The 23,611-nt window shown below is 32.1% G+C and overlaps 3 protein-coding genes across 3 annotated transcripts in view; all 3 read left to right on the top strand.

Moving 5' to 3' along the window:
* The window catches only part of LOC131935460 (uncharacterized), a 114,718-nt gene that overhangs the window by 47,091 nt on the left and 44,016 nt on the right, over positions 1-23,611 (top strand). The window lies entirely within an intron of this gene.
* On the top strand, positions 55-10,850 carry LOC131935472 (uncharacterized). Its single transcript, XM_059291867.1, has 8 exons — positions 55-239; positions 5,114-5,215; positions 5,584-6,938; positions 7,612-7,787; positions 8,422-8,479; positions 9,271-9,378; positions 9,824-9,937; positions 10,638-10,850. The coding sequence occupies exons 1-8, from the start codon at positions 88-90 to the stop codon at positions 10,835-10,837; spliced, it is 2,265 nt and encodes a 754-aa protein (XP_059147850.1). The 5' UTR covers positions 55-87; the 3' UTR covers positions 10,838-10,850.
* LOC131935462 (mucin-2-like) lies at positions 14,961-21,965 on the top strand. Its single transcript, XM_059291856.1, has 7 exons — positions 14,961-15,229; positions 16,086-17,802; positions 17,952-18,338; positions 18,704-18,828; positions 19,128-19,173; positions 19,564-19,674; positions 21,604-21,965. The coding sequence occupies exons 2-7, from the start codon at positions 16,107-16,109 to the stop codon at positions 21,801-21,803; spliced, it is 2,565 nt and encodes an 854-aa protein (XP_059147839.1). The 5' UTR covers positions 14,961-15,229; positions 16,086-16,106; the 3' UTR covers positions 21,804-21,965.

Raw genomic sequence — 23,611 nt, 5'->3', positions numbered from 1 at the left:
ATCATTCTATCAGCGTAATCTTTATATATTTGTGAGGGATCTTCAACCGTTCTTATTCCTTGCTAACCAGCACGTGATAATTCAAACATGTTTCAATTCGATTTTTTAAGAAAGTTAAACCGAATCAACAATCCACACCCAGAACCAAAACTGGTCAAAATTTCCAAAGCTTCAAGAACAGATACTCATATCAATAAAACAGGCCAGACTAATTCAAGCCAACGCAAGAAGCGAAAATCGTAAGCAGAAAAATTATTTTCAAATAGGGAATAAAATTATTTAATAAGATTAAATTAATAATGCTGTCAATGGTCAAAATTTGAAGTTGTTAAACAAAGTATTTTATGCACACACACACACACACACACACACACACACACAGACATATATATATATATATATATATATATATATATATATATATATATATATATATATATATATATATATATATATATATATAATACTCATATATACATTATATATAGGCATAAATGTTAAAGAGTATAAAATGTGTTTGTATTTTATTGATATTCATCAGCGTTTTTGTTATTTATGAGTGGCATTTGCAATTTTTTGTACATCTATTTCCTTGATAATGGTAGACCTATATTTATTCTTTACTTTAGCCAATATATAAAGCCTAAATATTATGAATTATGAAATATAAAGTGTTACGGCGGCGAGTGCCATTCGTGATCATATTTGAGTTACAGTAATGTTTGATTCTGTTTTCGTTATTCATCGAATAAAATAACTTTTATTATAAACGCAATGTGTGCTAGTTTGTTGCTTATTATGCTGTAATTTAAGTTTGAACAAATATTTTAACGATCAAGTGTTTTAGTTTTTGTTTTAGAACACCATAAAGTTGCCAGACTTTTGCAGCTTAGGTTATTAAATTATAAAAATGTCGTAGTTGTTATATTGGATTTTCCCGATAGATAAAAAAAAATAGGTCATGTGACGCACAGTAACGCAAGCAGCAAGTCCGTGTATCAACCTACACGGAGAACTTTAAAGGTGAGACGTCTTTCATTTTAATGAACTAACTAAAAATGTTTATTGTTATGTACTGTTTGTTTCATAAACTTTACATTTAGTCTTTAGTCAGTTTTATAATTATTGCACACTTCATATAATATTATGATTATTAACCTTCTAGCCGATAGCCCTATTAAAAAGCAGTTTTCATACGATTACGTAGACCCATTTGGCATTTATCGTTACGCGTTAAATTATTTTACCGTCCCCCTGTCGCGTGATTTATTTTTTTTAAAACTAAAGCTTTGGAACCGTACACATACATCCCATTCAGCTTGTATTCACTGCTCATTCAGTCTTTTAAAGGCTTTAAAAAATATATTTGCTAGTGTAATGTAGAGTACATTTTTTATTAAAATAGGCAACCACAAAAATATTAATTTATAAGAATGTTGGGATTGAAAATAAAAGTACAAGTTTGACAAAGAGTTTTGGAACAAGTTTAAATTCAATTTTTTAAATAAAGATGGAAGCAGCCACGTAAAGGCTATAAATACAATTATAGGAAAACTAAAAATATACGTCGGAAATATCCGATATTTGGTTTCGTTTTTACCGGAAGTAACATTCAAATAGTTAGAGATACTCACTAATTTTAAATTTCGTTATTTTTCGATTTAAACATTACCAATGGAAACTAGAGATCAATCTCTAATCAATCAAATACTTAATTTGTTGAAAATAAACTCATTTGGAGCTTAATTACTGATTTTTATTAATTGGCCACTCCAAGCATTGCAAGCCAAATAATCCGTGACAACCAGATCGCCATAGCTTTTCTGAAGAGACGAACTCTGCAGGGTTGACCTTGCAGCTGATTTGATTTTAGCAGAATATGCACAGTACATTTGATTTTATTACCGCATTTCTATTCGTATGTACACTGTCTTCGTCAGAATAAAAAAATCACGTAATGGAATTAGATCTAGATCTAGAATTTTTAAATATTTTTGTTTAATTTTTTTTAAATGGAAGGGTGTTTAAAAAGGAAAACTAAATTCAAATTAATGAAAAACATGTTCAAGAATATATAGTATAGATCTAATCTTTTTAAAGATATTCAATCCCATGCATGTTTTATTAACTAGTGTAAGTGTTTTAGCAATGCTTAATTAGGGCAATTCATAAAATATAGCGATGTCATTGTAAAATTAATCTAACCCTCTTCTCTCACTTGACTTGGGACAGGTGTGTTATTTACAAAGTTTTGTCTATGCTCAGTTTAAAATGTAAAGATTTGTAAGTATTTGATTTATTTTAAAAAACACTGCAATAGTATTCAAATTCATCAAGTTAGCGAGAAATACATTCTAAACAGCGTCACGGGCAGTGCGCGCGACAGACATCACGCTCGCTTAGTTTTGTCAACCAGAAAAGTTAGCCTATCAAATACAATTAATTAGGCCTATAAAATAAAAAGAGGCCAATCTCATTAAAATGATCGCCTGTGAGCAAAGATATATGCAAATTACAAACATCGCTAGCCCGCCTGCGTTCTTTTGTCAACCAGCGAGAGAAAACTCATAGCACAGTGTGCGCATGCGCTAAATCTAGTCCAAGTACTTTGTTATCCCAAGTTATAGGCCCTAATTAGTATTATAGGTCTAGATTAATATAAAGTTCAAATTAAATGTATTTAATTAAGATGTGTGTCTATTTGATTTTTCAAATGTCAGCGCATAAAAATTAATCACCGAGAGCGAGAATTAGGCCTATGCCTATGCATTCCAAACATCGACACAGACCACGTGTGTCAAACGACTCGCTCGCTCGCGCTGGTTTGTCAGCGAGAGAGGCATCGCCCGCCACAGCGCGGGAACAGCACACATGTCCTAGTCCATGCGTACTTGGTTTACTTAGTACTAATTAGTAATGTAAACTTAGACCCAACGCTAAAATCATTTAATTTATATATCAGGCCTATAAAATCGTAATAATATTAACATTATTAAGCCTAATAAATGTATCAACGAAGACCAGTGAAAATATTATAATTAGCCTAATTAAAATTTATGAAATCAATAAGAATTAAGACAAATTAATTAAGCTATAACAAATTTGAAAACAAATAATTAGGCCTAAGTCATTAGCCTAAGTAAGCACACAAAGACCAACGCTCACTACTAGATCTAGATCTAATTCCAGGGATCAACAAAAAAAAAAAAAATAACAGATCGTTGTGGTTTAAGGGTTTTTAGAGTCATAGTATAATCCAAAAGTCAGGTGAAATATCCATAATTAGGCTTAATTAGTCTAATTACGCTAGCAAAATAAGCTGAAAAAGAGTGTCAAGTGAAAAGAAAACACAATTATATAAGCAGCGAGAGGATACTACTGTACAGCTTCCGTAAAAATAGCGATGACGTCACAATAAAAAATAACGTGCTTTCAGTGACCTTTTTGCGATGCCGATTTCTTAAAAGGCGAACATAATATTTACAATTTTTTTTCACTAAACGATCAATCTAATAATACTCGACCTAGGCATGCAGTTTTGACACCTTAGAGACCATTATTTAAAGTTTTTGAGCTACTCAAACTGTACCCATGTTTACGTTTGACCTTTCAATGTCGGAAGCAAAAAAAAAAAAAAAAATCTGCCAAAAATAGCTTTGTCATCATTAGATTGCTTAAAATACGCGAAAAAAACGCCATTTTTCGCGTGATAATTATTTTTAAAGTTAATGTTAAGGTGGTCTCTCGAACAAAGCAGAAAAAATTGCCCAATCGTAGGCCAAGGTGTGGTAGCCATGTTCTGGTTAGCAACCAAGGACGCTTTTAAGTTAGTGAGTCTCGCTATTAATAGTTTCAGCACAATTCATTTAAATAAAATGTAGCGAGGTCTCATAAATTAGTTTTCATGAATTTTATATGACATTCATTCATCACATCTTCATATTGCTAATTTTGTTTCTCATCATCAACATCGCAATTTGTTTCGAAACTTTTTGGATAGTACAGATATCACATACACAGGTCAAAACGATTGGACGGCGGTAGGGCGCTAGACTGATAACCCGGTAGTCTTGAGTTCGAATCCGGGTTCAAATCAGTACAATGTCCACGTGTCCACTCAGCTCTGATCGGTTACTAGATCTAACTCACAATCGGGAAAATTGAGACTGAGCTTAGTGCTGACCACGCTTATCCTTCATATTTTAATATAAATAAATAAAAAACAATCTCCGCCTTTCGCTCTTTTCATAACCTATAAACCCCAATTTCTTTATAAATACCTATGCATATTGTAATTTTTAATTCATTTGATAAAACCAATGACTCGTCTTCTAAGGATTAATATTTCTCTTATTCTACTTTTTGTCCAACAGGTTTAACTACATCATCAAGCAAAAAAAAAACAAAAAAAAAAACAAGTTTCTGTCAACCTTGCCTTTGTGGTATTTTGTGTTTAACATAAAATAATTCACATGATATTGTACTTTAACTAATTCTATAAAAACCTAAACGCAAGTTAATATGGATTAGTTTTCGTTTATTGATATCTATAAGTGTGAATATAAATGGATGACAAGCCTACTTTTAGTTTAAATACACCTAAAAATGAAGTGAAGTAAGTAAAGTTTTATTACCGTACATGTTACTCAATAAAATACATGTCGCTTGAATTGAATTATTATAATAACGCTTGATTTAAATTCTCTGAAAATCATGGAATAAAATAAATATGATTGTATATTAAAATATATTTATATGAAGTTGTATAAGACATTTGTGTAAAATAATTAAAAGATTTGACAAAATTGTGAAAAAATTATATAAAGTTTTGATTATAAAAACAATGACGTTGTGTTATCTATACAAATATTTATGTATGTGCGCGTGTGTTCTTTTCCGTGTAGAGAAAATGAGATAAATTTCGTCACTTTTAAAAAAAATGTGTATATTGTTTTGTTTCTTACTTTCGTCAGAAATTAATGTATACATTTTACACGAACTGTTTGTATATTTTAATATGAACTGCCTATGTTATTGTTGAGCGTGTAAGTGAAAATAACCGATGTATTTGCTTTTTGTGGCATGATCCTAATGTAAGATTTTCTTTTCCTAGTAATACTTCGCGTGCTAAATCCCGATGCAAATCAAAAGGTTGTAGCAAGAATGCATCACCTAAAACAAAACGGGGAGGTAATCATCGTCTTCGTTGGTTTAGGTAAGAAATTAATTTTAGAATATTTTAAAGTAGATAATGCCACCATTTTTATGTTTATTCGAATAACAAGAAAGTTTTTTACTAAAGTGTAGGCCTACTTACAAAATGGTTCCTTCCTGCAAATCTAGGAATTCCTAGGTATTAATTAGAGCTAATACAGATATTACACGTTATACATATTACACACATTACACATATTTCTCCAGCACTAGTTCCTTAATACTTTGTATGTTCGTTAAATAATTTTTACTGATATCTTTAACCAAAGTACATACTGTCATTTGCCTCCAGTTCACAAATTTCCTAAAACACGAAACGGTAAGTACTATGCATTTGATTATAAATATTCGTTTCTTTTCTTCTTGCAGAAACCCAAAACGATTTAGAAAATGTAAGCAGGTTTCTGTTAAAACACGTGAGATATCGGGTAAAAATGAAACCTTTACGCCCCATAAACTTGTCTTTGAGCAAGAGGTGATAGAAAAGAAAGTTAACAAAGTCACCTGCAACGCTGTAACGATTTATTCTAAGGTTAACGTATATTTTCAACAATTGAAGGAAGACGTTAAAAATATTCCAGGTTTAAATGATAAAACTGTGGAGTCAAAAACGTTAAAAGATGATTCGCAAATCAACAAAACATCTTTATATGAAGATCTTTATAACTCGAAGTTCTTTAAAATTAAGCCCACCTCGTTGTCCGTATTTATATTAGAAAGTCCAGTTACCGAAATAAATGGAATATTATGGCGATATTTTAAGATAGAGATGTACAGGCTAGTTACTTTCGCAAAGTATCCAGTCAAAGCTAACCTGTCGGCACTTGTGTTAGCAGCTGATGGTTTTGTTTACATCGGTACAGGAGTAGATAATGACGACACAGTAGTCTGTTATTTTTGTTGTAAATCAAAAGACAAGTGGCAAATAAACGAAAAAGTTGAAGACACCCACAAGGAAATATCGCCAAATTGTTGTATGGTCACGAAAATAAATTGCGACAACGTACCTTTGATATCACCTGTTCCGGTTGGGTCAAGTTTTACTGAAGCGATAAATAGCCTTGATTATCATAACCATCATCATCACACCAATCAAGTAAACGATAATACCATAGATACAGATTCGGCTCCGGGTGCAGCGAACGTACAAGAAGTCAAAAGTACTGAATTAAACGCCAAAAGTTTACATAACCCTAATGACATAGAAGCTGATTGCGCACCACATCAGTATAGTGAGGTATCGAATCTTGAGTCTAGTTTTAGAGGCCTAACCCAGAATAGCACGACTTCAGCGTCCATTACAGTACAACCGGATCCGTCAGTGTCAAGATCTAGCGGTCATTTAGTTCAAAATGTAGAGCCGTCCCCTACAGTCTCATTGATCCCGAGTACAGTTGACAATAACTCCCAAGTAATTGCTGACCCTACCCCAGCACTAAAACACACACTGTGTATTGTCCCAAACAACCCACCCCCCAGCCCGTCCCCCAGCTCTAACTCCACCACCAGCAACACATCAGCTACGTCCGTGACCTCCAACACCAGCAGCCAACCCAAGGGCAAAGGTCGAGGTCCGACCTACGCTGAGCTTGGCATCATCACAGAGAGACCTAAGCGTCCAGAGTACGTCAAGAAAGATGAAAGAGCAAAAACGTTCACAGCATGGCCGAGAGATCATCACCTGTCGGTACCAGAACTGGTGGAGGCCGGCTTTTACTATGCAGGTAATCTTTGTTTTTGTCACAGTTCTACAAGAGTATCTACTCCCTTGCTGCTAAATAACAAAGTAGGCCTACAATTGTCAGGGAATTCTAAATAAAATATATTACAAAAAAATATACACATCGCAACATTTTTATTCTGAACCCACGATGAATAAATGCAGGTCTTCTGTTTTTTTTTCACAGTCATATTGGGCTGTTTATCTCAAGGAACAACAGCCTTCTTTCCCACCACCTCATCCCCAATCCCTACCCTCCTGATAATATCCAAACGCAATTGGAGGAATAGCACTTGAACAAGAAATAAATAAATATTGAAGTTATCCATTAATTCTGCTATTTTAATGACCCCCTTTAACATATCTATTAATTGTATTTTGGACTGCTTGGTCAAGTAGTAGTGTAATTGACTGCTAACACGTAAGCCTCGAGTTAAAACTTGGGTTTAAGTTTGTATAACGTCCCTGAGTCCACCCAGCTGTGACTGGTACCTGACTCACATTTTGGAAAGTATCGACTGCTGAACATAGAGCTGACAAAATTATCCCTTCACACGCCTATGTCACAGAAACAGGTGGACTCTACTTCACTTGCCTCAAAGATCGTAAACCTCTTTAAGAAATACATTTAAGTTCTTGCATCGTTCTCTAAGTCTGTGTACAATCTCACCCTCTAGGTTACGGCGACTGTGCCCGATGTTTCTACTGTGGTGGAGGTCTGAGGAACTGGGAAGACGAAGACGACGTGTTTGTAGAACATGCCAGATGGTTCCCTAAATGTGCCTTCATACGTCAGCTGATGGGACACGCCTTTGTGGATATGGTGCAGGAACTGAATAAAACACTTGATAAGGTTAGTACCACCCATTTGTAGAGTTATCACAATAACGTACCATTACATTTTGTATTGTTACCCACGTGAATTCTTCTTAGATCTTAAACGTAGAATTGCAAGGGATTTCCTTCTACACTATGAAGTATTACATGTCAACATGTTAAAGACCATTTAGACCGTTAGCTGCTTTTCTTTCTGGATCTGCTTCCATACCTTTGTCTGTTAAAGAACAAACTACAAGGAAGTTGTTGTTTGACTTTTGAGATGTTGCTCCGAAATGGGTTGCTATCCCCAGCTATCGAGCCTCATCCGTACTGCGGTTCGAACTCAGGTCTTTTCGGTTTGGTACCCATGTGCTTTACCGACCAGACACGACCCATGTACAATCAAATAACATTTGTCAACAGCGAATTACGATCCTTACTCAATAGACTGATTGCACTAAAACAATTGTTTAAGTTATTCAACTATCAATTATAATAGAGTTTAAAATGTTAAATAGCTGGTCATTGTACGAAATTATCTAGTTTGTTACATCATTACCTGTTTTTTATACGGAAAAAAATGTTTATTTGTTGTTGTTTTTTTCGGCCGTTAAGGATTATCCTTAAAATCATTGTGAAGTCTCTAATGTTTTATTTTTTCCCTCTAGATTCCTTACAAATTAGTTAAAGAGAAAATCGGCGCTCCTGAAAAAAATTCCCAGCTTGGTAAGTGTTATACCTGGGTTCTATATGTGTACCACAGCTATGCAGTGAGAGGGTAGAACTACCTGATCCAACACCATATTTCAACACCACTACCATCCGATTATGCTCAGCTATTCAGCAATTCATCTTGAAGCACGGCGACACTAACGCACACAAATGATTCGACAGAAAGACACCGTTTGCTAACTCAATTTATTGCACCATAGAAATAAACATCGGACAGCCTGAACACACGATACCAAGACTGGACAACCTAACCCTAACACAACACGAACAAGACTAATTCCAACTTCTTCCCCGGCAACAACGAACTCACACTAAAACGTCGCTTTCTTGCGTACAGCGCCACACACTCACTCGTTCAATATACGGCCGCACCATCAATCATGCGCACCAATTTCCCTAGTCGAACATGCATCATAACAGTAAGTATTGCCAATCGGCATAACAACACGCGAATTATTTTTCTATTAACGGATCTCATATATACATATATATTCATATATATTTTATGTATATATTTATATATCTGTGTGTGTTGTGTGTGAGTATAATATCGCACAGTCAGCACAATCCCTTACCTAACATTCACATACACAACTTTTTAGATATTATACTGCAGTTTGGAAACTCTCCCCTCACCCTCTCCCCACACTTATCGATATAATTTATTGTACTTGTCATATCATTGACAGGATTATTGCAGACGACTGACAACTAACACTATTACTGTTGACAACGTATCACCGATATTAACATGACACACCTCTAATTTCTCTTAACATCACCAGACACGAAAGACGAACCAATCAAAAGAGACCCTGCGGTTAGGGCAGTGATGGAGATTGGCTATAAGGAGAGTGACGTAGTGGAGGCAGCTAAGTTTGTTAAAAAACGAGGTAGATATTCGCATCAAGAATTTTAACAGTTTAAAATGCTGTTGTATTTAACATATTAGTATATATTAGTAAAATATACCCAGAAGCTAAAGCCAAATATATGTTACTGTGTTGGCTATATCTCGGATAAGACTTTTACCTCGCAGTTTTGGTTTTACCAAAACAAGTTCATATGTTTTATATCAATAAGTTTTGTATGTTAAAGAGATAAAATAGTGATTCTATTGTTCTGTGATGTGTAATAGAAATGCCATAATTATCCAACTGTTGTAATGTGTGTAACATATAAGCCATACTTATCCAACTGTTATAATGTGTGTAACAGAAATGCCATAATTATCTAACTGTAATAAAGTGTGTGACAATAAAAGCCATAATTATCTTTTTGTTAAATGTATGAAACATAAAAGCCATAATATTCTAACTTTTATATTTTGTGTAACAGACTCCATGCTGTCTGCCGACTCTCTCGTTGAGGAGTTAAAGAAAAGAAATTGCCAACAAACGGGCCAAAAGTTAGTCAGACAGACATCCTTCTCCATAGACAACGATAACGAAGGTTTGTCATTCGTTATGTCATGTGATAAATTTAATCTATTTTTATTTAAACAAATGTGTATCAATATTTACAAATATCTTGCTTAGAATATTTTTTTAAGTTGCATTGAAAAACGACGTCTATTAATGCACTAAAAAAGAAAAATACAATTTTTTCTTTAAATATATAAAAATACGCTACTATTTAAATAACTTTAAAGAAAAACGTGGGTTATTATATTATTATCTATTGGATACTTTTATTATTTTTTAGGAAGCTACCCACTCTGCAATTTGTTTTCAGTACTTTAAATTTTTTCATTTACAATATCGTTTCATGACTAAAAACGATTGCACACCTAATGAACATGATAACGCGTGTATAATAGTGTGGAAAAAGTAGCACAAGACTTCTACTAATTTCAGAAAATTTTAATTAATACATAAAAAAATTAATTAAGCTTCCATTCAAGTCAAATTTGAAGTCAGATTGTATTGTCTTTAAGTATTAACCCACGTGCCAACTTTGAAACGGCTGTCTGAAGTGCCCGAGATTTCGCTCAGCAGTTTTGATCTATGACGACAGATAGACTGTCACAGACAGGCGACGACAGACAGAGGAAACAAGTTAAATAAAAGCTTGTAAAAACGGGTAATAAATGTGGTGACTTTTATTTTTCTAAAACGAGAAATAAATATTTCTTTTTATCTTATTTTCCCAGAAGAGATAAGGAAAATGAAAGAGAAGAACAATGAGCTACGTCAGCAAACGGTTTGTAAAATTTGTATGGACAAAGATGTGGCTGTTGTCTTCTTGCCCTGTGGTCATCTCGCCTCGTGCACGGACTGTGCTGCTAGTTTGGACAAATGTCCGATCTGTAGGAACCCCGTCAAAGGAATTGTCCGCGCGTTTATTGGCTAAGGTGAAATATGTTATTTGACGGGGACGGCGTGGTCGAGTGGTTGAACGTTTCGCCCGAATGACTCGAGTTCAGATCCCGATTCTGACCCGTGACTGTAGGAAATCCTTGAGTTCAACTGACGTTAGAATTATAATTAGAATAAGAACCAGAATAAGAATTAGAAGTATTTATGGACATATATATATATATATATATATATATATATATATATATATATATATATATATATATATATATAAGGATATTGATATACATGAATATAAATATGTATATATATATATATATATATATATATATATATATATATATATATATATATATATATATATATATATATATATATATATATATATATATATACATTTCGATATACACAACTTTCCAAAAAATGCAAGTAGAACATGAAAAATGATTACCTGCTCTTTACCACTTAAGGTTTTGAGAAACGAACATACAAGCCCAAAGTTCTTCAGAATATACTTTGTATTTTTATGGGGAGGAGATGGGTAGTGTACCGACCGACGCAAGCATTGAGTTGCCCATTAAGATTGTTGCGAAAGTGACTCCTACCAATGCGTCTGAGTGGGCACCTTCACGTGTGTACTAAAGCTGATGTGGTACTGGTCCTCCCTGTTTCGACCAAGACCCACCAGGCGAACCGATTGCTACGTGCAACCGAATGGTACCCTACCATTTAATAAAAGTCGATGACGCGATTACACGTCGTATCAAATTGTGTATGCGAAAAATTATACTTTCTTTTTGATTGTTTCAAAGATTATGTGCATTGAAAGCTTGTAAACAAAAAGGACGTTTTTTTTCCATGTTATCAAGCACTGATAATTTGCCAACTGCATATAAAAACTTTTAACAATCACGTTTTCCAAATTTCATGTAAAACTAATACATTATGTTTATTTAAATAACACGCTTTCTAAAAAAAAAAAAAAAAAAAAAATGTTTGACACTGTTAAAAATGCCGTCCGCATTTCACACAATGGATAAAATCACACATTTACAATTTATAAATTATTATACTTTTATAAATTGTTAGTCCAATTAATGTATGAATATGTTTGTATTACTAATTTTATATATGTAAATATATGTTAATAAATAAATATTATGATGATACGTGGACATACAATTATGCGGATATCGGAAATTAGACTGGATACTATTTAGAAGTTATAAAAAACTGTATTTAAAGATACTGAGTGCCCTTTTACATTTGATGATGCATATTTTTTTGTATACGTTGGTATGTTATATTGTATTTTATAATATATACATTTGTAGGTATCTTTATACCAAACTCCTGCAAGTGCCATGTATTGGAGCTAGGTAGTGGGAATTTTATTTTTATTTAATTATAGAGATGAACAATTTGAGTAGTTAGAAAACAAATTAATAGTTGAAGTAGGATTTAGAAGCACTTAAATACGTTTATGTGAAATGCATATTTAAATGTAATAAAGTAAATACAAATTTATGATAAGTAAATAGTTATATTCAGATTTTTTAATTTTGAGTTTCTTATTGGTGTATGGCTCTTTAATGTTATACCTTGTGCTTGTGTTATAAATGTTGATTTTCTTATTTCGATGTTATAGCAAATATTATAAAATGATTTATTGTAAAATTGTATTATATTCTTCAATCTTATAAATAGTTTACAATGTAATATGTTTAAGTTCTGTATAAAAGAAAACACACAAAAATGTACTAAAATATAAACATAAATATGCTGGTATGTATTTGTATTTCTTATTAAAATATCACTTATTTAAAAAAATATGCTTTATAAATTAATTTCATTTTGCTTTTTATTTTAATGTAGATTTATTCTAATTTTATAAACAGATCTATTTCAACCACCGCTTAAAGGTTATTATTGATGCATTTGACTGATAAAGGTGTATGTGTGAACTTTAATTGTAACCGAAATAATATTATATCGTAGCCTTTATATATAAATTATAAATTGCTTAGAGCAAATGAAAACACTAATTTACTCAACAAAAAAAATAAGTATTATGTAAACATTTAACTGAAAATAAATGAAATAAATTTCGTTAACACGCTGGCATCAGAATAAAAATAATACTGTAATTAAAACACAAGTCAAATCAAATCTCACTTTTAGAACAACACACTGTACATAGATTAATAGCACCACTTCATAAACTTTAAGTCTGAAATCTATGGCTGAAAAATGTCTATTGTTAGTGTTTCTTTTTGCGCTGAACATTTAAAACTTCTGGTGGAGCTGGGTTAAGCAATGTCTGAAGTACACATTTACTATTTAAAAATATTATTATTTCTAAATCGTTTGTTAGACCGGTGGACGGTAGGGGAAGGAGGGGGGCGAGTGCATGAAGCCCCCGAATAGATACTAGAAAAAAAAACCAGTTTATTTTCCTGTCGGCTCCAAGTATTGGAGATGTAAGAGACGTAATGTGTACAAATCTCAACAATTCGAGATATGGCAGTCAATGATCGCATACATGTAACATGTTTTTAAAAATATTCACGTAATAATTTTTTTCAGATAACTAATTTTACAATATAAATAAGAACTTTTTATTATTTGATACTTGTTTAAGTTTAAATTCGGAAATATAAAATCTAAATACGCAATATTTGATTTGTTGTCTTTGTTAATGTTTTTGTATTAATATCGACAAAAAATATTTTTTAAACATTAAACATTACAAAACGTATTGAAATTGCAAAAAAAAAAAAAATTGACGTAAAATCAACTCACGTATTGAGCTTAAATCCATGTATCACCGCACACAACTTAAGAATTTTCCCTCTTTACTGTGCCAAACTCTCATACTCCGGATTACTGCAAACAAAATTTCATAAATCCAAAATTCAGTTTTATGAAGAAATCAACAGATGACGCAGCTGTTGCATTTATCAATTATCCACCCTCCTGCTGATATTTCTATAAATAATCAGTGTTAGATGATCCTGTTTAGTTCAATTTAGCCTGTTTTGAAAATTGTGTCACAGATTTCTTAAAATTGGATAAAAAAAAATTTCAGACAGAAAAATATAAATAAAATATTTCGCCAAGATTTGAAATGAAAATAAAATACCAGTCACTTTTCTATCGATTTAGTTAATAAAAAATAATACGTTTACTCTACGTAGATTTGGGATATTCTAAATTATTCGAACCGAATTCAGATGACACCACGCCTGGTTACGACCTGTCCCTACAGTGACCTATCTCTACTGCGCAGTAGTGCGTTACGCTAACTGCTGTGAGACATTACTTGATAAAGTGATGACTCTATAATAGGATGTTGTCAATTCGACAGGAGTAAATACGAGACGAAAGTAAAGCCATCTTATTTCTGAAGTGCATAGAGTTTTGAATGTTTTCACTGTTGAGAAATATATCTATATCCTTTGGTCAGGTAGTATATTTTTACATATTTTACTAAATTAAAACTGTTGTAATTTAATAGCCATATACTTAGATCTCGAGAAACACCTTTTCATTGCATATATATATATATATATATATATATATATATATATATATATATATATATAGAGAGAGAGAGAGAGAGAGAGAGAGAGAGAGAGAGAGCGAGACGGAGGGAGGGAGAGAAAGACTATTGTAAAATGTTTATATTGTTAACGCAAGCATGTTAGATTAATTTCTCAATGAAATTATTTGGTGCATTGGCATTTAAGATCAATCGTTCGACTTTTCTACCACATTTCATGGAAATTATAATACATTGTGTATCAACTGTATATACTATTCAAATTGCCTTCTTAATCAATTTGGATAGTTTCATTTTTAAATATATTCTAATAAGATTAGTTAGTTAAGATTAATGGGGAGTATACCTAAGTTTACAAATGAAAACTTAGTTGTATTTAAGTTTGTTTTGATTATTATTTCAGCTTAGATTCTAAAAATGTATTTAACTTCCTTCTTCTTTTTTTTTCTTTGGTTAAAAATATACCTGACATGTCAATATAAATAGAATTACGGAAATCCCAAAAATTCTCATATTTGATATTTCCGATTTTTTAAAATGACAGTGTAATGTGTTAATCCGTTTAACGACATAAAAAGATTTGCGGAAATTCAATTAAAGAATGTTAGTGTATTTTACACAAGACCATATTTCTCAAATTATGTTCTGAAATTCAGTTTTTTGGTTCGCACCTTCCGAACTTAGGTCTAGTAGTGTAAAAAATGATTTTCATATTTACAACGGCTGCGACAAAGTTGGCTGCTAAAATGTGGGTTAATTTAATACCTTAGTATTTAAAACGTATGTTTTATCAGCTGCATTGTGGAGATAATGAGAGTCATACTTGTATTATTACTAAGTGGAGCATAGGAGTGGAAGTAACAGGTTAGTTAATAACTATCTTTGGTTAATTAAATATCTGAATACGTTTTTTGTTGCTTGAGTTGTGGCTTTATTTGCCATCTTTTACGAGTAAGTTGAAAAATAATTTTTTAATTGTAATTTAGGTCAGCGTTTCTTCCAGACTTTTTTTTTCTGGGGGAAGGGGGACGGAGGGGGCACTTGATATTTTTTTTTGGGGGGGGGGGTACATTTTCCGGGGGCGGACCCCCGCAGACACCCCCCCCCCAAGAAATGCCTGAAAGAAACTCTGATTTAGGTTAATTCTATGACAAAAACAGCGACGTGGTCGAATTGTAGAGCTTACGACTGCTAACACTAAATTCTCGAGTTCATACCCGAGGATAAAGTCTGAAAAACATCCGGTTATGGGAAATCGTTCTATAGTTGATAGAAATTTTCGCACAGAATTTTATACTTCTATGTTAAATTTTGTTCAGATAGCCTAACGGTACTCAAGTTATCACCCAGCACTAAAGGGTACCTGACTAAAGTCAGGGAAACAAAAAACGCTGGGCATAGTCTAAGGCCGCTGAAATTTGTAAACTCTGCTTCATCTGCAACATGTGTCTTGTGCACGAATGGGACAATTTTTGTGATGAAATCGCATAACAATCATTGATATTAATTATTAAATTATTTAACTTGAGTTCTTATGAGAAGGTGACAACTATCCTTATACTTAAAAGATGAGTAGTATATGAGACTGTCTCGTAATAATTTTGTAATAAGAACATTCAAATGTGAAAATTAACAAAACCATCAACTTATCAATCCGATATTATTTAAAAGTATTGTTTTCGTTGGTTTGAAACTATAATATATTCAACTTTTTTTTTAGGTCGCCCAGCGTCTGAGCGAAATGGATAGCAGTGCCACCATATCAGTAGGTACACGTCCAAAATCAATCAATGGGATAGCGATCGGCTGTTTTAGGGATGAGCGTTGGAGATTAAGTTCATTTAGAAGTTTTGATTGGAGTTCAAAGAATTCACCAACTTTATTGGCGCAAGAAGGGTTTATGTACATCGGATCTGATGGGTGCGGGGAGGGGCAGGTGATGTGCTACTTCTGCTGGAACCTATATAGTTTGAGTTGTAACGTGCTGGAAGAACACCAAAAGTGCAGAGATTGCCCAATGCTGACGGGGATTTCCTGTAAAAATATTCCCTTTAACGGAACGCAAGTGGAAGAACAGAAAGAGCAGAAACCTACAAGTAAACCTAACTTGAAACCTACAAGTATACCTAACTTGAAACCTACAAGTATACCTAACTTGAAACCTGCAAGTGAACCTACCCTGATGACTGAAGCTAATTCAGACCTAGAGGAACCGAAGAAACTGTGTGAACCGACCTCAGAGAGTCCAGCGATACCCACGCGTGAAGAGTGTTACACGGTTTCTCTAAACGCTGGACGTGAAAACTGTAGCTCCCCCAACGCCAGTGTGAAGACGGAGAAAGTTCAGGATCTCACGACTACAACTCACACCGAGACAGACTATACAGCCCAAGACAATTTGACATCCACGAATAATCCTGCCAAAATATTTAGAGAAATTGACGAAGATTCGACTGCTACATTTCATATTGACAATCATGTGACGGGTAGTAATTTAATGTGCAATCGAATGACAACCACAGTTGATTCTACCTCAGTGTGCGAGGCTCAGGAATTTAAAACTGATTTTGCTCATTTCTACCCTGTGGATGCTACTGCTCAAAATGTATCAGCTATTGCTGATACAGCTCTAGATATAAATACCTCAAACACTGCTCAAACTGAAAGATATTCAACAACTACTTCCTACAATAGTAAATCTGTGACTGCCACTTTTTCTTGTACAGATTTGACTCCTCAATCGAATACTGCTCACAATTGTAAATCTTTAAATGGTTCTGAACATACATGTACAGTTCCTGATAGTACTTCTTCAGATTATACTGTCTCTGTAGAGTCTCGTATTAACCGTGCAATGTCTGAAGCTTCAGCTAAAGGATTGAGTGTTGCAATGTCTGAAGATTCATCTATAGGATTAAGTGTTGCAATGTCTGAAGATTCAGCTAGAGGATTGAATGTTGCAATTTCTGAAGATTCATTTATAGGATTAAGTGTTGCAATGTCGGAAGATTCATCTATAGGATTGAATGTCGCAATGTCTGAAGCTTCAAATAGAGGATTGAATGTCGCAATGTCTGAAGCTTCAACTAGAGGATTGAATGTCCCCCCTGCCAATGTCCAAAGATGTACAACTCCTGGTGCTGCCTCTCGTGTGTATGATGTCACTGACGGCAGTGCTGATCCTCCATGCATCCACCCCAACCGTCAAAACGAACATGTAGCAAGATCTGTCCAACATAGAATATCGCCGGGGATATCTGCATCACGTGACAATGCAAGGCGAGCTGATGCCCACGGTCGACGTTTCTTTCAGTACACTCCATCAACCAAAGATACTTACGTCATATCTACAGATAATTCAGATGTCGTTCTAAATTCTCATGCAACATCTTCGCCTTTAACGTCGCCGGCCTTATTTGCAGCACAATCCAATGCAGGTAATGTGTTACAACCTATATAATTTTTCAAAAAAAGTAATTGTATGAAATATATTTTTAAAGTTTCTGTGGTATTAAAATTGTAAGGGTATGTTAAAAGGTGTATTTTTGTTCCACTTAACCTGATTAATTAATTAATTAATTTACAGCTTTGTACTCATCCAACTCTACGAACAACAACGAGCCGATTCGACTATCTGACGATCAAGATGTTTGGTCTATTGTGTCTATAGCACAAGTTCCAATAAGGGAACATGCCTCAGCAGCGGTGCCAAATACTCCGCATGTCAATGGATCATCTAGCGTAGAGGCAGCGAGCAGTAGTACATCCTTCAGTTGTGGAGTTTCCGGTCAAAATCCAACCAATATGACACTGCGAACTCTAGAAGCGGTGAAGTATCGGGATCTGGGAGCAGTTTCTGTGCCGCGATGGGATACCCAGTTGGCGTTGGCGGATAGTCGTCGCGAAACTTTAGTAAACTTACAAAACTACTCAGAACAGGACAAAACAATATTGGCAAATGCGGGAATAATGAGTAAGTTCAAATAAAATAAACTATAGAAATGTCTACATATTTTTTAAATCTGGTCTTAACGTCTTAATTTAAGTTGGTAAATATGTTTACACCATTACGCGACTTAAATCTCGAGCTTTTATTAAGCCTTCCCGATTTACTGTATTAATTAAAACGTATTACTACATATGTAATTTCCTGCAACATCTTTATAGTGTTATTTTTGGCTTTGGCGAATTCAGCAACGAAAGTCTTTAACTTTTAAATGATTCTAAGAATATATTAAAAAATTGTGTTTTAAACTTTTTGCATTCAATAACTTACGCACAGTGACAAATGATTATCTAGTTATTTTTTTCCTTTAAATTTGTATATTACTTCAACAGGGATACGTCAGAAACTACGCTGTTACTGGTGTAACTGTAAACTAGAAATTGCCTCGGTGTCTGATGTAAAATTAAACCACTCGACCAAGTCTCCCGCTTGCAGGTTTTCGGAGGATCTGTTTTGTGTAAGTATAAACTACTTACTGCTTATAAACTACTTACTGCTTAGAACTGAACTTTGGAAATGGACACTGCAGCATCTAGATTTAATTTATTTGTTTGTGTAGAAGTTTATGTAATATTTAAAACGCACTTTTTGGATGTTCCCATGACTTTCCTTTTTCTTTTTATTTTGTGGAAAATTTAAGTAAACATGTATTTTATCAATTCGAAATAAACATTTTAACTTGGTTCAGAATAAATTTCCGTTCACATTTCGTTAAAGTAATTGTCATATATAATAATTAATTGAATATGCTTACAGGCTACTACAACAAGTGATGAAACTGAGAATCTTAGTACAAGATTTGGTAGGTCTTGTTTTCTTATCACAGCCATTTAGTTTAATTTTCAATAGTATGTAAAAGCTGACCACGAAGTTTATAGATAACTCGCAGGATTGTGCATATATATATATATATATATATATATATATATATATATATATATATATATATATATACATATATATATATATATATATATATATATATATATATATATATATATATATATATATATATATATATATTCTCATATCTATATACACAAATATTTATAGCCTATCAAAGTTATATATTATATATAGGCGTAAATACTATATAAATAATTTATTTATTTATAACGGGTATATATGCATCCATGTTGTATGTTTTTATTAATTACTGCTCTAATATTGTTCCTAATTTAAATTACATGAGACCCATCGAGCCATCAAACATGTGATATTGACCCTGTGGTTCTCGCGTTACTGGAACAAGGATACACTGAAGATGACGATGTAAATGCAATGGAAAGCAGCTTTACAACAGGTACTTTAATACAGGAATTTATGGAAAGGCATAAACGTGTTTAAATTGCAAGAAGTTAAGTTTATTAAATATAGATTGGACCTTGGGCTTTGTCGAAACGAACGGTGGCAACTACAGCAATGACAATTAAAATTAGGTAACTATTATTTTTCTGATAAGGAGTTATATACATTTCAAATTATTGACTTATATACCTAGTTTAACATCCATTTTATTTTTTTAAATATGTTTCTTTACTATTTCATATTAACTCTTTTTAATTAAAAAGATATTAAAGTGTTTTAACATATAGACACATACTCTATTGATACTATTATTACCAGAGTGGAGTGTTAAAACCTATAATTTTTAAATAAATTATTTTAACGTAGCCCAGTTACTTTGTGACATAACCTAGTTAATACAAAAGAAACTCGTTTAGGATATTAGAACAACTAGTTAAGAATAACAAAATTTAATAACTCATTTAAATTCACATTTAGTTAAATTCAGTAGATTAAATATTTAAATAGTAGATACTACCGCTGTTTGTTTATTTCTCAGCTTTAATAGTATACAATGAGTTATAATTATTAATAATTGGTTACTATAATTGTTTGATTAATAGTAAAAAAAAACAACTATTATACTTGATCGATGCCTCCAATACATTTCAGTGCTGGCGTACGTATAACGACTGGCAGTTATGAATGTAAAAGTAATTTCTCCAGAAAGTTTTTAATACAATTTTTTTATTTGAAACTTAAGACGACTGATTGATACGTATGTTTGCATTTCTTTCTTTCTTTAATACACTGACACCTCTTTTTATTGTGTTTAGACTCGTAATATGTAGTTATCTTTTGCAATGTGAATTGATTTACCCGTGTTACATAAATCAAAATAAGTTAACAAATGTGTGTTAAATTCGTACACTCTGCACAATGCACGGAAACTAGACCTAGTTTTATCGTTTTACGCCATTTCGTTTTAAAGCAAATAACTTTGAAGTGGGAAATGATAGAAAATTATTTATAAATGTATCACTCTTTATTTTAGTTCATTTTTTAAATAAGTTAATATATTATATTTACTTCAGAAACCAGTTATCATATTTTTTTTTCAGAATTAACTGAACTAAAAGTCATTTCTTATTTGTTTAAATATATATTTTTTATTTTAAAATTTTTTGCAGTGCAGTATTTTAAACTGTAAATGATTTTTTTTTTACATTTTTTTTAAACGAACATTTTTTCCATGATTACTCTTACAGTAAGCCAATAGGTTTTCTTCTTGCGCGGCACCCACCAATTGCTCTAGTGTTTTAAACTTCAAAAGTTTGTTTGGCTTACAAGGTTTCAGAATAACTCATATTTAAATTTTTACAATTAGAAAAAAGTATTAAAAAAACCTGATTTTGTAAGTAATGATGTTTTTTAAACATAATAAGCATAAAAAATAAAATCGCTGTTAACAAACTATATATATATATATATATATATATATATATATATATATATATATATATATATATATATATATATATATTTATTTATTTATTTATTTATATACGAATCACTTTAAACAAAATAAACAAAATATATATATATATATATATATATATATATATATATATATATATATATATATATATATATATATATATATATATTTATTTATATTTATTTATTTATTTATATACGAATCACTTTAAACAAAATAAATTTAAAAAAACAAATATGTAATTATTTTAAACGTTTTTTAAATGAACAAAAACAAGCGATGACATTGTTTCAAATATGTTTAGATGAAAACATGGTTGTTGTAAACACTTACTTGGTTCAGAGACTTAAAATTATATGACCTAATGACGTACTTAAATAACATAGGTAAAATAAAAATACAGTATTTCAAATTGTCAAATGTTTTATATTGTATCTTTTTTTCTAGCGATAGAACAGATGGCAGAGAAAAACGAACAATTGAGAAAGAGGATGGTCTGTAAAATTTGCTACGAGAACAAGATGAATGTGCTGTTGCTGCCCTGTGGTCATCTCGTTGGTTGCCTGATCTGTGTTGCACGTCTAGAGACATGTCCAGTTTGCCGATCAAAATTTCAATGGCGTGTTTTAGTAAACATTCCCAAATAATAAAAGAATTTGTCATAAATACCAAATAAAAAAATTTGTAAAATTTAATATAATCAATTATATACTTTGAAAAAAAATCTATTGGAATTAATGTTATTAAAATTGTTTTAAAATTCAATTCAATTGTGAAAGTTATGTTTACAATTTGTCTTAAGTGGATAATGTAGTCTTCAAATATATATATATATATATATATGTATATATTTATATATATATATATATATATATATATATATATATATATATATATATTTTTTTTTTTTTTTTTTTTTCTAAATATTTAAAATAAAATAAAACTTATATTGTGTTCTTTTTATAATTTTCTCTTCGTTCTGTTTATTTTTTACATAAATCATTCAAGCTGTTGTCAAGAAGAAATTAAGAAGGTACCTTAAAATGCCAATCATTGATGGAAAGATACAAATAGAGTTAACTAAATACTATAATGAACAAAGTTCTGTACACCAAAAGCTATAACGATGTAAACAAATATTACATCAAATATGAAAAAAAAAGAAAACACAAATATATATACATATATATATATATATATATATATATATATATATATATATATATATATATATATATATATATATATATATATTAGATTAAATTGAAAACCAAGAAATAAATAATCAAAAGAAGAAAATTTTTTATATGAAAAGTTTTTAAAATGCAGCAAATGTTACATTCAATTGGAAAACAAGAAAAAAATTAAAATGACATGTTTAGCTTTACACTATGCTTCGGACTTGGAACAAGGCCGGCAAAATAGTGGCTTCATCATATATATAAAGCTGGAGTGATCTCCCGTGAACTTTCTCAAAAACGCTAATATAAAACTACGGGAGATGACAACTTTTAAAAACCAAACTTTTTACTTGCTGGTATACGGAGTATAGAGGAAGTATTGTAATCGTGCACAAAAATCACATGAAATTTTGACAGTTTTCAACGTTTTACGCCTAAGTACTTCATCATATACGGAATATAGGTGATTTATCATAATCGGACAAAAATTATAAATCTAGATTTATCATCGTTTCGGCGATTGTAGTGTCTGTAGCAAGATACCTTGAGTGTCGTTACAGCTATGTTGATGAAACTTTCATATATAAATATACTTTATAAATTCATATGCATTTTTTTGAGAAATCGGAAAATGGCGTTAAGTACTACTTCCGGTCACCGAAAATCACTCAAAACGGAAGAATTAGATTCTTTACTTATATTTGAAATTTCGTCTATTAGAAACAGTATTTAAGTTTTAGGCTTTTGAAAACCGAAAGTAGAATGAGTTCCACTTCCACCTAACGAAATTCGCTAAAACGTTGATACAGACCTACAAATACTAGCTGTAAAGGTACCGATGTTATCGTGTTCACAGACATACAGACTGACGGACAGACGGACAGACGAACAGACGGACAGACGAACAGACGGAGAGACAGACAGACGGACAGACAGACAGACAGACACAAACACACACACACACACAGGGACAAAATGTCAAAACTAAGTTTTTCCTACTGAGAGTGGTGTAAAACGTCGAGATTTTTCGATTCGTTTGCATCATTATAATACCTTCTCTATACACATTCAAACACTGGCAATAGATACGTGCGGCAGATTGGTGGAATGCCGGGTAAGAACGGTTGAACTTTTAAAGAGTGAAGGAAAAGTCAGTCTTACGCTTCATAAAAATTAAACACATATTTTTTTAAAAGTCAGTAACTAACACGGTGTGGTTTTTGAAGAATATAACAACAACAAAGAACCACTGGCAGCGATTTATATTATGGATA

Source organism: Physella acuta, unplaced genomic scaffold (genome assembly GCF_028476545.2).
Source record: "Physella acuta isolate Inbredline_101_S28 unplaced genomic scaffold, ASM2847654v3 ptg000145l, whole genome shotgun sequence".
In the NCBI taxonomy this organism is placed as follows: domain Eukaryota; kingdom Metazoa; phylum Mollusca; class Gastropoda; family Physidae; genus Physella; species Physella acuta.
Note: the sequence above shows the minus strand (reverse complement) of the source record. Positions and strands in the feature narration are given on the sequence as shown.